The sequence below is a fragment of the Gadus macrocephalus genome, chromosome 12, assembly GCF_031168955.1.
Source record: "Gadus macrocephalus chromosome 12, ASM3116895v1".
In the NCBI taxonomy this organism is placed as follows: Eukaryota; Metazoa; Chordata; class Actinopteri; order Gadiformes; family Gadidae; genus Gadus; species Gadus macrocephalus.
This window is the reverse complement of record NC_082393.1, coordinates 8961819-8976245: the sequence shown is the minus strand read 5'-3', so window position 1 is coordinate 8976245 and position 14427 is coordinate 8961819. Positions and strand designations below refer to the sequence as shown.

The following is a 14427-nucleotide window of genomic DNA, read 5'->3' as shown; positions in this document are numbered from 1 at the left end:
TTCTAAATAGGTCTCCGTGCGTAGTCCCGCCCACTCCAACAAATCAAGAAAGCCAACTCCTTGAAGAAGGGGGATTATACCCCCTCGGTTTTATACAGGCAAGACAGTGAAATTGCAGGGCGTGCCAACTGCCAAGCCGATCATACCGGCATGGAAGTGTAAAAATGCCTTGTGTTTGCGCTCCTTGAGGCCTGTTGCTTTGATCACCTGTTCAGTGATTACCACCTCAACTGTGTCTGTGTAGCGAGGCTTCATGACGAGTCCCCTGTCTTGCACTTAAGGTACGGCCACACTGAACGCGTTACGCACGTAACACGCCTAACCTGACTCTTGATCATTGTGTGTCACAAAAAGGGTTCAACGCGCCTAACGCGCCTACGCAGCTGAGCCCGCCCAGCGGAGGCGTCTGCTTCGCCCTGAAGGGGCTTATTTTCGATAATGACAGGCAACGTTCTATACATTATCCCGCTTATTGCACGGCTACTTGCCAAAACGAAAAAAATATTTCACATGGTGTGTCTTTTTACAATTTATTCGTTACCAGCATTCGCAGTGTTGATTAGTAGAGAAATAGTCCGCCAAATACATTGCCGTTGCTTAGCAATCGAGAGTTCCACGGCATTGAGAAGACCCGTGTAATAAAGCTTGATAATATTTCTGTTCATGGCATAGATTTCTCCTCAGATTAGGCCAATAAAGCAATAATTTAAAAAAATACCACAAACGCTCGATCAAAGGCCCGGCCCGAGGATAGTGGTGGGAAATATCGGCCCGATCCGCCCCGTGGGTCGGCTCAGGCTTGGGCAGAGAATCTAAACTCTAGTGCATGACATCCTCCGTAGGCGCTCACAGCTGGGTGAGTTTCACCACCTCCTCATCGTTTCAGCACACACTGAAACGATGACTTGGTCATCCATGTTCTCTGCTTCTGTGTGTCCTCCGTCTCTCTGCCAGTGACATCGGGTCAAGCTCAACGCTGATTGGCTATCGTGGCTAAGCGTCACACATAGGCGCGTCAAAAGTTATATTTTTTGAACTCCGCGCGTTAGTGCGTTGGGCGTGTTGGTGCGTTGGGCGTGTTATTCAGGTGCGTAAATCGCGTCTGAAGCGCCTAACGTGCTGCTTTAGCGCGTGTAACGCATCTACGCGCCTAAACCAATGGTTCCCTGTGCAAAAATGCCGATTTTCCACGCCTCTAACGCCTCGTGCCCACTGCACCGTCAGTCAAAGGACTCAGAATGCGTAGCTAACGAATGGGGGAGCTTTCCAGGGTCGTCAGAACCATGGACATATTATAAAATGGACAACGGATTCCAAAATGGCTCCCATTCATTCCTATGTAAACTGCTCAATGGCGCAGGGCAACACCAAGGAGAGATTATGCTTCCGCACCATGGGTGCCTAGCCACGCGCCCAACAACAGGAGTATGATGGACAGGGATCTTACATGGACAGGGAATTTTTTTATTTAAACATTCAGAGGAAATCAGGCCTAGTAGGCCTACTGTAGGCCTATGTAAATAAGATTAAAGATGTCTAGGATAGTATCATGATAACTGTAAATGGCAGGTGTACTTTGCTTTTGATGGAGCCATGATGTTATATTAATAAAAAGCATTTTATTGATGGGCACCTTTCAGGCCACTTAAGCACACCTTAGATGTATAATTAATAATAGATTAAAAACACTTGGATGGAGCGTGTTTGTCACTTATGTGAGCTGGAAAGATCTGGAGTAACGGATTAAGATGCAGCTGGGCAGGGTGCTGAGAGGTGATGCATGATGCATGATGGTTGCACGGCAGACAAGTACAGGAGCATGATGGACTGGGATCTGATGAGGAAACAAAAAAGATTTTCTAACTTAAGATGAAATATACTCTGAAGTTTCCAGTTTCTGCAAACAGAAGAGAAGGGGTTTAGTTAAGGCTTTATCATTAATAAGATAGACTATGACAAACAAACAAAAAAATATAAAAGGCCTGTCTTAGTTTAAAGCCCACTCACCACGTCAAGGTGCAGGCCAAGAGTGGGAACATAGAACAAAGACTCACATCACACTCAGACAGTCACAACATGAAAAAAACACATAAATACATGAAACATGTACATAACTACGAGACCATAGACTCGCATCACAAACTCAGACAGTCACAACATGTAAAAAACATATAAATACATGAAACATGTACATAAATACGAGACCATAAGATATGTTTGGGTTTCTCTTGTTTTATCTTAAAAACAAAATGCTGATAACATTAAGAAAAGAAGGCAAGAAAATAAAAGTAATAATAGATAAAGCTAAACTCCAAAATTACAGAGGCCACTGATCGATGTGCTGTTCAAAAAAAAATGCACTATTAAACTGCCTTGTGCTCCGTTATGCAAGCTCCAAGTCTACAATTGAACAATGTGTTTTTGCAGTTTTGAGTGCTTTGTGCCAACTTGTGCTCCGTCATGCAAGCTCCAAGTGTACTGCCTCCGTCCGTTGACTGATCCCCATTGACTTTGAATGGGGACGGACGCGCAATGCATTGTGGATCCGTCCGTTCCGTTGGAGCCTTCGGCTCCGTCAAGAAGTTGAAAATTTTTCAACTTTTTCGGCAGCGACGGATCCGTCATCCAATCAGATCGCGTATGCAAATTTAAGCACTTTGACGCGACTCAGGCTCTGACGATACTGGAAAGCGGGAAAGCGGGTCATCTTGCATCGCAACAAGCAGGAAGAAGCGGGAAGAACCCGGCGAAGCGATTTGATTGGCTGACGGATGCCTCTGCAAAGACTACTCCCCCATCAGTCAGCAACGCCTTCCCGCGTCCGTTGACTGACGGTGCAGTGGGCATGTAGGGTAATGACTTTGAATGGGGACGGACGCGCAATGCATTGTGGATCCGTGCGCTGAAGGCTCCGTCCAAAAGTTGAAAAATGTTCAACTTTTTCAGCAGCGCGGATCCGTCATCCAATCAGATCACGTATGCAAATTTAAGCACTGTGACACCACTCGGGCTCTGACCACCCTCGAAGCCTCCCCCATCCGTCAGCCACGCCTTCTGAGTCCTTTGACTGACGGTGCAGTGGGCGTTAACGCGTTCAGTGTGGCCGTACCTTTAGTTTAGAACAAGGACAAAGTGCACAGTGGCTTTAGGAATCGAGGGAAGTTAGTAACAGAAGGATCAGAGAACTTTTGTTATTAATTGGTGCATACTAATTGCATTCCAGCAAGCTTAATCAACGTTACAGATAAAAGCAATAAAGTGTGCAGCAAACCATCTGCACTGCTTTCCATTATTTTTTGTCAGAAATTAGTGAATTCTCCATGCATGTATTTTGTATCAAATGTGGTGTTGTTTTTTCTTGGACAGAAGCTTAGCACTGTGCTGGCATGTCCCGGGGGTGAAAATAAGTCATTTGAAAGAGGCGCTTTGTATTTAAAGGTGGTCAGGTATACCCACAATGTTTTATGTCTTTACTGTGGGTCTTAATGGTTAATGAAGTATTCAAGGCTTTGCACGCTCTTCCACCTGTCCCTTCATTTCCTCAATCTGAACACTGTTACACCACCAGCATCCAGATGGACACATGCAACATTCCCTTCCCTTTGTGTGTTCTTTTATCAGTATGAGTAGTAGTAGAAGTAGTTTATGTTTATTGTCTATCCATCAATTTACATCCGTATCTATATACTTAATACATCTTTAGACCTGTGCTTAACTGGGTAATATTTCAATGGCAAATTCCCAGGATTCTGGCACTTTGCTTGAAAGCCAAATTTCACACAACAATCCTCTGCAGCGTTGCCCTCAGGGCTGGACTGGCCATCGGGCGTACCGGGCAATGCCCGGTGGGCTGGCAGGCCTTTTTGGGCCGACGAGGTTTACTTGAGGTTTACTTTTTTTTTTTTTTAATGGACCCGGCCCGGCCCAGCCATGTCACACAGCTGAGGGCCGAGGTCCGTTCCTTCCCTCTCAGTCGTGCGGGCTGTCAACTTAACCTGAAAGTTCAATAAAACTTGGTTCTGGACTGGCCCTAGCCCTATCACACACACAGCAGAGGGCCGAGGTCCCGCCCCTTGGGGGCGGGTCAATCAGTCACGTCACTAACTGACAGAAAAATGGAAAAGAAACGTAAAGGAGGCGCGGAGAATATCTCTCTCTCTCTCTCTCTCTCTCTCTCTCTCTCTCTCTCTCGCAGTGATTCCCAACCGGGGGGGCGCCAAAGATCCACGGGGGGTCGCGAAGCCCTCTTGATTTTAAGGGGTGTAATATTCAGAATCTCCGATATATATTTTTTTATTATTATTTTTTTCCCATCTTATTTATAGGATGGCATGTCATTTCGGTCTCTACATAGTCGCACGTTTACAATTCTCCTGGTCTCTGTATCACGGCGCACAGCGGAGTTCCGCCCCGATGCACACACACACACACACAGACATGTGTGCACACACACACACACACAGACACTTGCGCACACACACACACACACACACACACACACACACACACACACACACACACACAGACACTTGCGCGCACACACAGGTGAGCACACTGTGTCCGTCTGCCCCGATAGAAAAGTTTAAAACTAAAGGAACTAGAATGGCTGATTTCTTGTACATTCTATGTTTAAATAAAGTAAAAAAAAAAAAAAAAGTATAAAAATATATATTGCGAGAATAGGGGCGTGTGTAACCTGAACATCCCTCCCGCTGAAACACAGTGGTAACCTAGCAACATAAACAAAGAGTTGATGAAGAAATGGCGAAGCGTCAGGTAGAAGAGAAAGCTGAATCTCTAAAAAAAGAAAAAGAGGGGGTACCAAGAAAGTTACATTGAGTTTGGCTTCATAGAAGCAATGGACAAAATTAGAGCAGAATGCATCTTTTGCAGTGAGAAACAGGCGAATGAAAGTTTGAAACCCTGCAAGCTGAAGCGACACCAGATAACTAAACACCCCGAGACAGTGGGTAAACCAAGAGTTTTTCCTCAGAAAAAGGGAACTAGTTGTCACAAACAGGCCCCAAAACATTAAGGACAGTTTTGCCAAAGCAGGAAGCGACCAGAAGCAGGCAACGGTTGCATCTTTGGAGTGCTCTCTCCTTATTGCGCAAGCCAAAAAGCCACACAACATTGGGGAAACACTGGCTGCATCCGAATACTCTTGCATACTATATAGTATGCATTTTGTAGTACGCAAAAAATATAGCGCGTCCGAATACTCAGTATGCATTCTGTAGTACGGAAGACGTTTCCGAATGCATACTACCGCCAAAGTAAACCACGGACTTCACTACGCTATCCCACAATGCAACAGGAGTCTAGTAACGAACGAAGAAGAGATGGCTGACTCGTCACCACCAGAAAGACGTCGTAGAAAGCGGCGAAAAAAAGAGACATTAAAAAGAGTAAAATAGTAAAGTAAGTAATTAAGTAAAAAGAGACATTTTTAATTTAATAGCAACGATGACAAGACGGAAAACAGGTAACTTATCAACAGGGCCGGATTAACAATTTTCTGTGCCCTGGGCAACAAGGCTCCCCCCCCCCCCCCCCCCCCCCGCCGCCGCCAAACAATCGTAAAGTCGCTATCATCAGAACTTGGTGGCTTGATGAGTACTTATTGAATGTTTCAATTGTCTTGACAGCAAACAGCTAGGTAGGCCTTAACTTAAAACCATAGAACATTTTAAAAATGCAAAAATGTGAAATTATCACCAGCCATGAAGCAGGCAATTAGTGTGTTTTTAGTAAAAATAAACCATTGGCTACACTTTCATGTAATTTCAAAGTCAAGATCATGTTTATTGTATCACAATTCAACATTTGATGTTGATTACTTCACTACTATATATCCTTATTATTTTATTTAAACAAATGGACCTTACAACACACACACACACACACACACACACACACACACACACACACACACACACACACACACACACACACACACACACACACACACACACACACTCACTCTCTCCCTCTCACAAACACCTCCCCAAACCCTCTCGTAATCTGTCATTGTCCCCGTATAATTCTTTATGTTTTGGTATATGTTACATGTCTGTCGCACGTATCTGGGTTTTGTCGTGTTATGTGGTGTCTGTAGATGTATGTTTGCACTTTGATTAAAAAAAAATAAAATAAAATAAAAATAAAAATAAAAATAAAAAAAAACGTTGTCAAGGGCCCCTTTGATGTCACGGGCCCTGGGCAAGTGCCCAGTTGCCCTAATGGTTAATCCGGCCTTGCTTATCAAGGTAATTTTGCCGGCATCTGAGGGGAGATACGTCATCTCCAAACTTCCGGTGGAGTTTCGGCGATGTTCGGAAGCGTTCGGAGGCGTTCTACGCATAGCTGTAGACCGTACTACACAGTCAAGTGTAGTATGGTCAAGTAGTAGACACTGGACAGAAATAGTATGTACTAAGTATTCGGATGCAGCCACTGATTAAACCTGCTTGCATTAAAATGGCTGAAATACTATGTGGACCGCAGGTGGCTAACAAATTTAAGACTGTACCACTGTCCAACAACACAGTGAAAGACAGAATCGACAGAATGGCAGGAAACGTTGAGAACACACTCGTCGAAAAAATCAAGACAGGCCCGTTTTCTATCCAGCTGGATGAAACTACCACTGTGGCAGAGGAGGCAATTCTCATTGTATATGTACAATACATTGAGGAAACCGAGCTGAAACAAGACATTCTTATGCCTGTTAATCTCACAGCCACCACAAGAGGAGGGGAAATTTTCAGTGTAGTTGATGCGTACTTCACAAAGCACAATATTCCCTATGAGAATTTAGTTGCATGCTGCACAGATGGAGCTGCCGCAATGATGGGAAAAAACAAGGGCTACAACAGCCGTTTGAAGGAGAAGACGCCCTACTGCTTAGTGTTTCACTGCATGATACACAGACACGCACTGGCAGGCAAACACCTCTGTGAAGACCTGAACGTAACATTAAAGACTGTGGTAAAAATAGTCAACTTTATTAAAGCGCGCCCACTCAACAAACTGATCTTTGAGCAGCTGTGCGAGGATGAGGTGCACCAGACACTCCTCCTTCATACTGAAGTGCGCTGGCTGTCCCAGGGCAGAGTATTGGTGTGTTTCATGGAACTTAAAAACCAAATAAGGGATTTTTCATAACCAGAAGCTATCTGAAGAAATGACAGATGAGTTTCTCATTAAGACTTCTTATGAAGCAAACAAACGCATGCAGTCCGCGGATGCCAACGTAATGGAGTGCAAAGAGACAGTGGATGCGATGAAAAAAATGGCAACGGGAGACCTGCAACAGTTTCCCTTGCTACAACAACAGTCAGGGGGGAAGTTACCTGATGCTTTGGCCAGACAGTTCACCCGCCACATGGAGGAGCTTCAGGAGGAGATGCACTCGCGTTTCTCGGATGTAAATGAACATGTCTCAAAAGACGCATGGGTGATGGACCCATTTCTCGCAAAAGAAGATGTCGAGCATCTCCAGGCTGAGGATGAGCTTATGGATATAAAGTCCAATTCGCTCTGTAAGCGGTTCTATGCTGAACATGGATACAAGCGGTTTTGGCTTGTGAAAGGACCAGGAGTCGCTCCGAGACTTGCTCATCATGCGACCACCAGATTCATCTTGCCATTTGCCACAACATACCTGTCAGAGACTGCTTTCAGCGCTCTGGTCACCATCAGAACAAAGGCACGCAACAGGCTTGATGTGCACAGTGACTTTCGTTTGGCTGTTACCAAAGTCACACCAGACATCCCATCACTGGCTCAGGAAATACAGTCACAGAGCTCTCATTAAAAGACAGGCTGCCTGGACTCTCAAGGTGTGTGTGTGTGTGTGTGTGTGTGTGTGTATGACAGTGAAATTAAAAGGAGATCAAAAATAGAGAAAAATATGTTCCTAAAAGTGTAAGTTCTCAAGTTTATTCAAATAGTGCCAAATCATAACAAGTTTATAATATTGCAATTTTACACAGGTTTCGTCATTGTTCCATGCCGCCATGTTTCATGTTCCATGTTCTTTTTTATGTTAGCAGTGAATATATTGAAATAAAAAGAAGATACATTCCATTAGTGTTTTGTAAGTTCCTTTAGTTTTTTTTGTAATTGGGGTGGGGGGTCGCCAAAGTTTACAATAGTAAAAATGTGGGTCCCTCAAGAAAATGGTTGGGAACCACTGCTTTAGGGTGCCACTTTGACTTACTGTGTGTAATTTGTTGACTATTAGTTAGTGTAGGCCTTAATAAAATAATACATATATTTTGTATTCTTTCTGTTGTTCTGTGTTCTTGCACTTTTTGCTGATTGTGAGACGGTTCAAACTGTACATATTATGAGCATTAGTAATTTCAGAGGGGATTTGACCTAGCTGCAAAAGTCTCTGCAAGTATAGTGAAAGAGCCGTATCAATTTTTAACATGGTTACTCTCTTCCATGTAGGCTACTGGGCTTTATTTTAATTGTTGAAACAGCACAATATGCGGATATATCCTTTGGTATGTTGTGTGCCTCTGCATGTCGTATAAATAATCATAGTGGGCTGCCATGGCCAAAAATGCCAGGGCCATTTTTTGGTCCCAGTCCAGCCCTGTGTCCAACTCTTTTCAATCTCTGATTGCACACTCAAGCCATTAGCTCTTATCACAGGCCACCCATCCAGTGACGTCCAGAGGGGGGCTGTGCTTTTATTTAGAGGACCCCCCCTCCACCCTCATGCTATTCTTGAAACTCTCCTCTGAATGGCTCACAGTCGACCTATAGCTCTGCCTGATGGGCTGTTTTCCTCCCGTCCTTTTGACTCCCTGTCTGCTGCCCGGAGCTTTGTTTCGTAACATGGTGTCTGTTGTCGCTTCGCTTTGGTCGGTTTAGAACTTGACAAAGACTTTGAGAGAAGAAGTCTATTCGTTTGTGGCTGGAATTGAATATCGACGCAGAGAATCTTCTTCCTGTGCTGAGGTGATCGACCCTGGCAGCTGTTTGTGGGCAGGGTGGGTCCAGACAGCTGAGCAGGTATCAGCCAACGATCTCTGCCCCCCGGGACTCCCAAAGCAGTCATGAGCTCCAGCTTGGTCAACTCCTTAGCAAAGGTCTACGACCCCAACCCGCTGCACGGTCAGAAACTAGGGCTGGCACGAAAGCTATCCACAGCTGGATCGGACCGGATCCGTACCGCCTCTCCCACGTCCTCCTCTTCTTCTTCTTCTGCTTCCTATTCCTCCCCCGGGCCGGCCATGCGCTGTGTTGAGAGTCGCATGGACTCCCTCAACTCTCAGATGGAGCAGCTGCTCCACATGCAACACACAGTCCTGACCCGGCTGGACGGCCTGTCCCACACCCTGGGGGACATGGGTCAAGACCTTGCCTCGATGCGGGCGGCTGGGGCGGAGGGCCGTGGGCAAGGGGCCCAGGACTCAGAAGTGCTGGAAGTGTGTTTGGACGTGCGAGGGATGGTGCAGGAGACCAACAGGCGGATGGAGTGCCAGGCACTTAAGCTGGAAGGGGTGGAGAAGCTGGTGGAGGGCATGCAGCAGGTGCTCAGCTTCATTGGGGAGGTGGTGAAGAAATCTAGGCTTGCGGAAGTGCTGTTTAAACAGTCTGGCAAGAGGGCCAGGAAGAAGGTGAGTTGGATTCTGGTCAGGGTTAGATTTAGGTTGAGCTTGAGATTGGATTCATGTCTGCTCTGTTTTTTCCAAAGAAAATTATGGGAAGATGTTTCAGTGGTCTTGGTGTACTTACTCTAGATCTGTTGTTCTGCTGTCTTGGGTTGAAACTCACTTTGTTATTCTTTTCACCCTTTAATATTGGTGAATAAGACGATTTGAAGCTAGTGTGTATTTGTTTACAGCTGTATATGTTGAAGACATGGGTCGAATCATCTGTCTTTATGTGTTCATGTCAACACATAGACAGACATTTTGCATGTCCGAAATGGTCAAATGTAAATCTGTTACATTTACATTTACACTAACATCTACATTTACATTTACACACAAATTACAGTACATAATCTTCGTTGAGGCTGTGTGATTGGTTTCATATATATATTCAGATATTCAGAATTATGTCTATACACAGTGGTGTTTCATGATTTCTTTGGTCTGGCAATGAAGACGATAAGAGAGCTATATGACCTCTCATGTGATTTACACATGACAATTTATTATGGCAGAAACCAAAGTTACAACAAAACACTGTTCTTACCAATGACCAAAACATATGCTACAATAGACGCTACTTCCCTTGACAGTTCTTGACAGTCGTGCAAAATCTGTAGCCTGTAAAATACTGGCTACAATTCCTGTATTTTTATTGTATTGAGACTAGTGGATACATTTTTACACTCCACAATCTGCTATTTCAGCAATCTGCTTTTTTCACAATCTGTTATGTGTCAACCACTGTTCTCTTGTAGCATCTCTGTTCATGTTCTCCTGTTTCCAAAGACTAAGGACAACAAGGCAAAGGATGAGAAGGAGAAAGCCAAGCTCAGCCCCACCGCCTTGAAGGCTCTGAAGAAGAGAGGCCACATAGGTACTGCCCACAGTCACCGCAGGGCCACAAATGAACCAGGGCTTGGCCGTTTTGCCCCTGGAACAATAGTAATAGCATTTGAATTTGGGATGGCGGGTGCTTTTAAAAGCCTCCCGTAAAATATTGAGTTAACTTCTGTATTTTACTCTTTATTTTTAATAGTGGGACCAGAGTTTATCTTACATTGGAGTCATTCAATATTGTTCTGTCATCCAACATTTTCCACCATTTGATAACAATTGCCCAGGAAATGAACTAAAATACCCCCAATACCTCTTACACAGGATCAAAAATGCCAGTGTTCAAACTTTCCAACCTGAAACAATCACTCTGGTTATCCTGCCCAGCAGTAGACATGAATACAGAGGAACCACTCAAATATTCAGGGAGAGGTCAGCAAAAAGAGTCTGAGATGTTCCCTCTCTCTCCCCAGACCCACCCCCCCTCATTCATTCTGAACTCCAGGAAAACGTGGACAGGCTCAACCGACAGAATGCTGAACGTACCCACTGCAACGCGGGGGCCGAGGGCCAACAAGGGGGAGGAGGAGGAGGTGGAGGAGAAGGCCAGACGGTGGGATTTACACTGTCCGGACCACACACCATTGAAGCCCAATCAGAGGACGAAGAGAAAGAGAACTCAGTGGAGGAAGAAGAGGAGGATGTGTTGGAGGTGTCTAGGGAGTCGGAGGTGGAGGTGAAATTGGAAGAGCCGATTGGACGGGAGCAGAAGAGAACAAACCCAGATAAAGCAACCTCAGAGTCACAAGAGGTACTCGGTGTCCTTCTAGTGGTTACCAGTCAAACCAGTGAGACGGCCGTCCCGCCTCTGGAAAGGTAATTGAATCCCAATATAATATTTAAATGTGTATAAAATATATCGCTGTGAGTTCTTGCGGGTTGTTGATAAAGTTTCCAAAGTTTTTAGGAAGAATTTTAGGAAGGTCCGTGGTTCGATCCACTTATCAGTTCAATTCTAGGTAATTGACCCCCCCGTTGTGTGTGTGCGTGTGCGTGTGCGTGTGCGTGTGCGTGTGTGTGTGTGTGTGTGTGTGTGTGTGTGTGTGTGTGTGTGTGTGTGTGCGTGTGTGTGGCTTTCATGTATGCAAGGCATTCATCATCAAGCATTTGATACGGGCAGCTATAAAAAACATAAGAATGGAATGGAAACCTTCAAGTGAAAACGTAATGTTCTGACTGTGTATGGTGCAGCTCTGAGGAGCCAGGAGAGATGGCCGCCTGCAGCAAGCGCCGCGTCACCGAGGAAGACGTGGTGAAGGAGGACCTGAAGAAAAGCCGCGTGGACCAGAGGGAGGAGGAAGGATCCACCGAGGGAGACGGGGACGAGGACCGGGTCGGCCCGCTGTCTGCTGCGTCTGGGCCGGACGAGGGGAAGACAGATGTGGAAGAAGATGGGGCAGAAGGGTCAGAGGCCACCGTGTCAGAATACACGATTGGTAGGACATTGATGCTTACCGAACTGCTGCTTTGGAATCAATGCAACATGCATGGCCACTTGTACGTTTACATAAGTTGATACAGTCCGGCGGCTTTCTTTGTAGAAATGACTCTGGTTATAAGTCGGTGACATTTGACTTTTTGTTCCAGAGACACATACTGCAGATCGGGTTACATAACACCATGCGTGCTTCGGCGTCACTCATATGTCAGCCTGCGCAGCTGGCAGAGCTGATAATGAGACAGTGGCATGCTGCTATTTCCATCCATTCTGTTACTGGAGAAACACTTCTCTCTCTCTCTCTCTCTCTCTCTCTCTCTCTCTCTCTCTCTCTCGTGCAAATTCTCTTACTCTCCCTCTCTCTCTCTCTCTCTCTCTCGTGAACATTCTCTTTCGCTTGCGCACATGCATTTACTCTCTCCCACACAATTTGCCAAGGAAGTAAAAAATGTACATATTGTTTTGAACAAAAGGGGGACTTTCTCCACATTGCCCTCTCTTCATTATCATTGTTATTTTCATCCTCACAGACTCCAGCCCCCCACCATCGGCCCCCTTCGACCACCGCATTGTGACCCCCAAACCCCAACAGATCTCCACGTTCTACACCATCAACAGAGAGGAAGTCCTGGGAGGGTGTGTGGCAGAGAGAGAGAGGGACACACACACACACACACACACACACACACACACACACACACACACACACACACACACACACACACACACACACACTCACACTCACACACACACACACACACACACACACACACACACACACACATACATACATACACAAAAACATAAAACAAATAAACACACACACACACAAGAGTGAGACCTCAGTATCTGGGTTCTGTGTCCACTAATGGACTCACAGGAGGATCCAGGTCAGAGCAGTGGTGTTCCAGCCATGTTCCTCACAGGTATTCTGAGGACATATTTTGGATGGCCGATGTGAAGGAGCTGCTACTTAAATCATGTCTTTCCAATACCAAAGATTACTCCTTCCACGCACACATTTTTTATGAAAATATGAAATATTGCCCAGTACATTCCTAACCCTTCCGTATGACTTGTTTTTCTGTGTAGGCAGTCAGTTATTCATACATCCTAATATTATCTCATCCTGGATCTGGGTACATCCCCCAAATTTATGAAGAGCAAGTATTTCTACATATTTCACTCGTTCATTCATTCTTTCATTTCAAAAATAAGGGGAAGATTCGGACAAGTCCACAAATGTATGGAGAATTCCTCTGGTCTCACATTGGCTGCTAAGATCATTAAAGCCAGGAGCCAGAAAGAGAAGGTAAATGTGCTTAATGTTTAAGTGTTTTGCTTCTTCCAAGTTCACTTTGTCAATAGGCATTTTTACACAGCTAAGCTGGTACGGTCGCTGCTTGGCACACCCTGAAATTTCACTGTCTTGCCTGTGTAAACCCAAGGGGGTATTATCCGCCTTCGTCAAGGATCTGACTTTCTTGGCGGGTATAAGACGGCAGTGGAAAAAAACGTTTAATCACTGTTGTTCTGGGCTTGAAAACATCTCCGGAGATCAACGTTCTTAGATAAACTCTATAAATGTTTCAAATGAACACTTTGTAGGCCACTGCAGAAAATGCTTTCAGAAGGGGATTTTTATGCATGTATTTCAGAAATACACGTATTAAAATCCCCTTCTGAAAGCTTCATCCACTTGTTGAATAAGTTTCTCTGTCTTCAGTAGAATATCGCCTTAACAAACAGAAAAAAAAAGCCGTAACTTCGCCCCTCTCTGTTCTTGGTTTCCGGCCCAAGCTCTGTGCCGCCTACCCCTAGAGGTTCATCTTTAGCATTGTAGAATGGCTGGAGCTGGGATTAGCCTATAAACTATTGGCTTTCTCAAATAGCACGCGTCATGTTTCCCTGTCCACATTGCTATCGAGAGAGCTGCGAGATCTGATAAGGTAAGCTGTCTTAGAAAGGTTTTGTGGTCACTATACCATCCACTCAGGTATTCAAAAGGCGCATAGCCAACCGAAAGCCGACCATGCAAGTTCGACAACAGATCAAATCGCCGTCACTGGTTGGTCCGAAAGGTTGTGACATCACCGCCAATAGGCACCTGTCGGTTGCCTGCTTGTCGCTACTCTTGTTTTCAACTTATTTGTACAATGATCTGGTTATCCAATATTAAACCTGTAAAGCCAGACTTGTATGTGTGTTTCTGTGTTTCTGTGTGTATGTCTTTTTAATTGCGTATGTTCCGCCAGGATGTGGTTAAGAATGAGATCCAAGTGATGAATCAGCTGAACCACGTCAATCTCATCCAGCTCCACGCTGCATATGAGTCACGCCATGACATCATTCTGGTAATGGAATAGTAAGTCGGAGTGTATGTGGCTATTCATATTATACAAATAATTGTTATTTATG

At 45.0% G+C, this 14427-nt stretch overlaps 1 protein-coding gene across 3 annotated transcripts in view; it reads left to right on the top strand.

Annotated features, from left to right (window-relative positions):
* mylk4b (myosin light chain kinase family, member 4b) overlaps window positions 1-14427 on the top strand; it is a 32142-nt gene that overhangs the window by 13181 nt on the left and 4534 nt on the right. For 2 of the 3 annotated variants that reach the window (XM_060066407.1, XM_060066408.1), the window contains 6 exons: window positions 10464-10551; window positions 10985-11387; window positions 11763-12007; window positions 12540-12645; window positions 13228-13321; window positions 14265-14374. In XM_060066407.1, the coding sequence (XP_059922390.1) occupies window positions 10464-10551; window positions 10985-11387; window positions 11763-12007; window positions 12540-12645; window positions 13228-13321; window positions 14265-14374 (1046 nt within the window). Of the gene's footprint in view, window positions 1-8750; window positions 9639-10463; window positions 10552-10984; window positions 11388-11762; window positions 12008-12539; window positions 12646-13227; window positions 13322-14264; window positions 14375-14427 lie in introns of those variants that run through there. The other variant, XM_060066406.1, reaches the window with a different exon arrangement.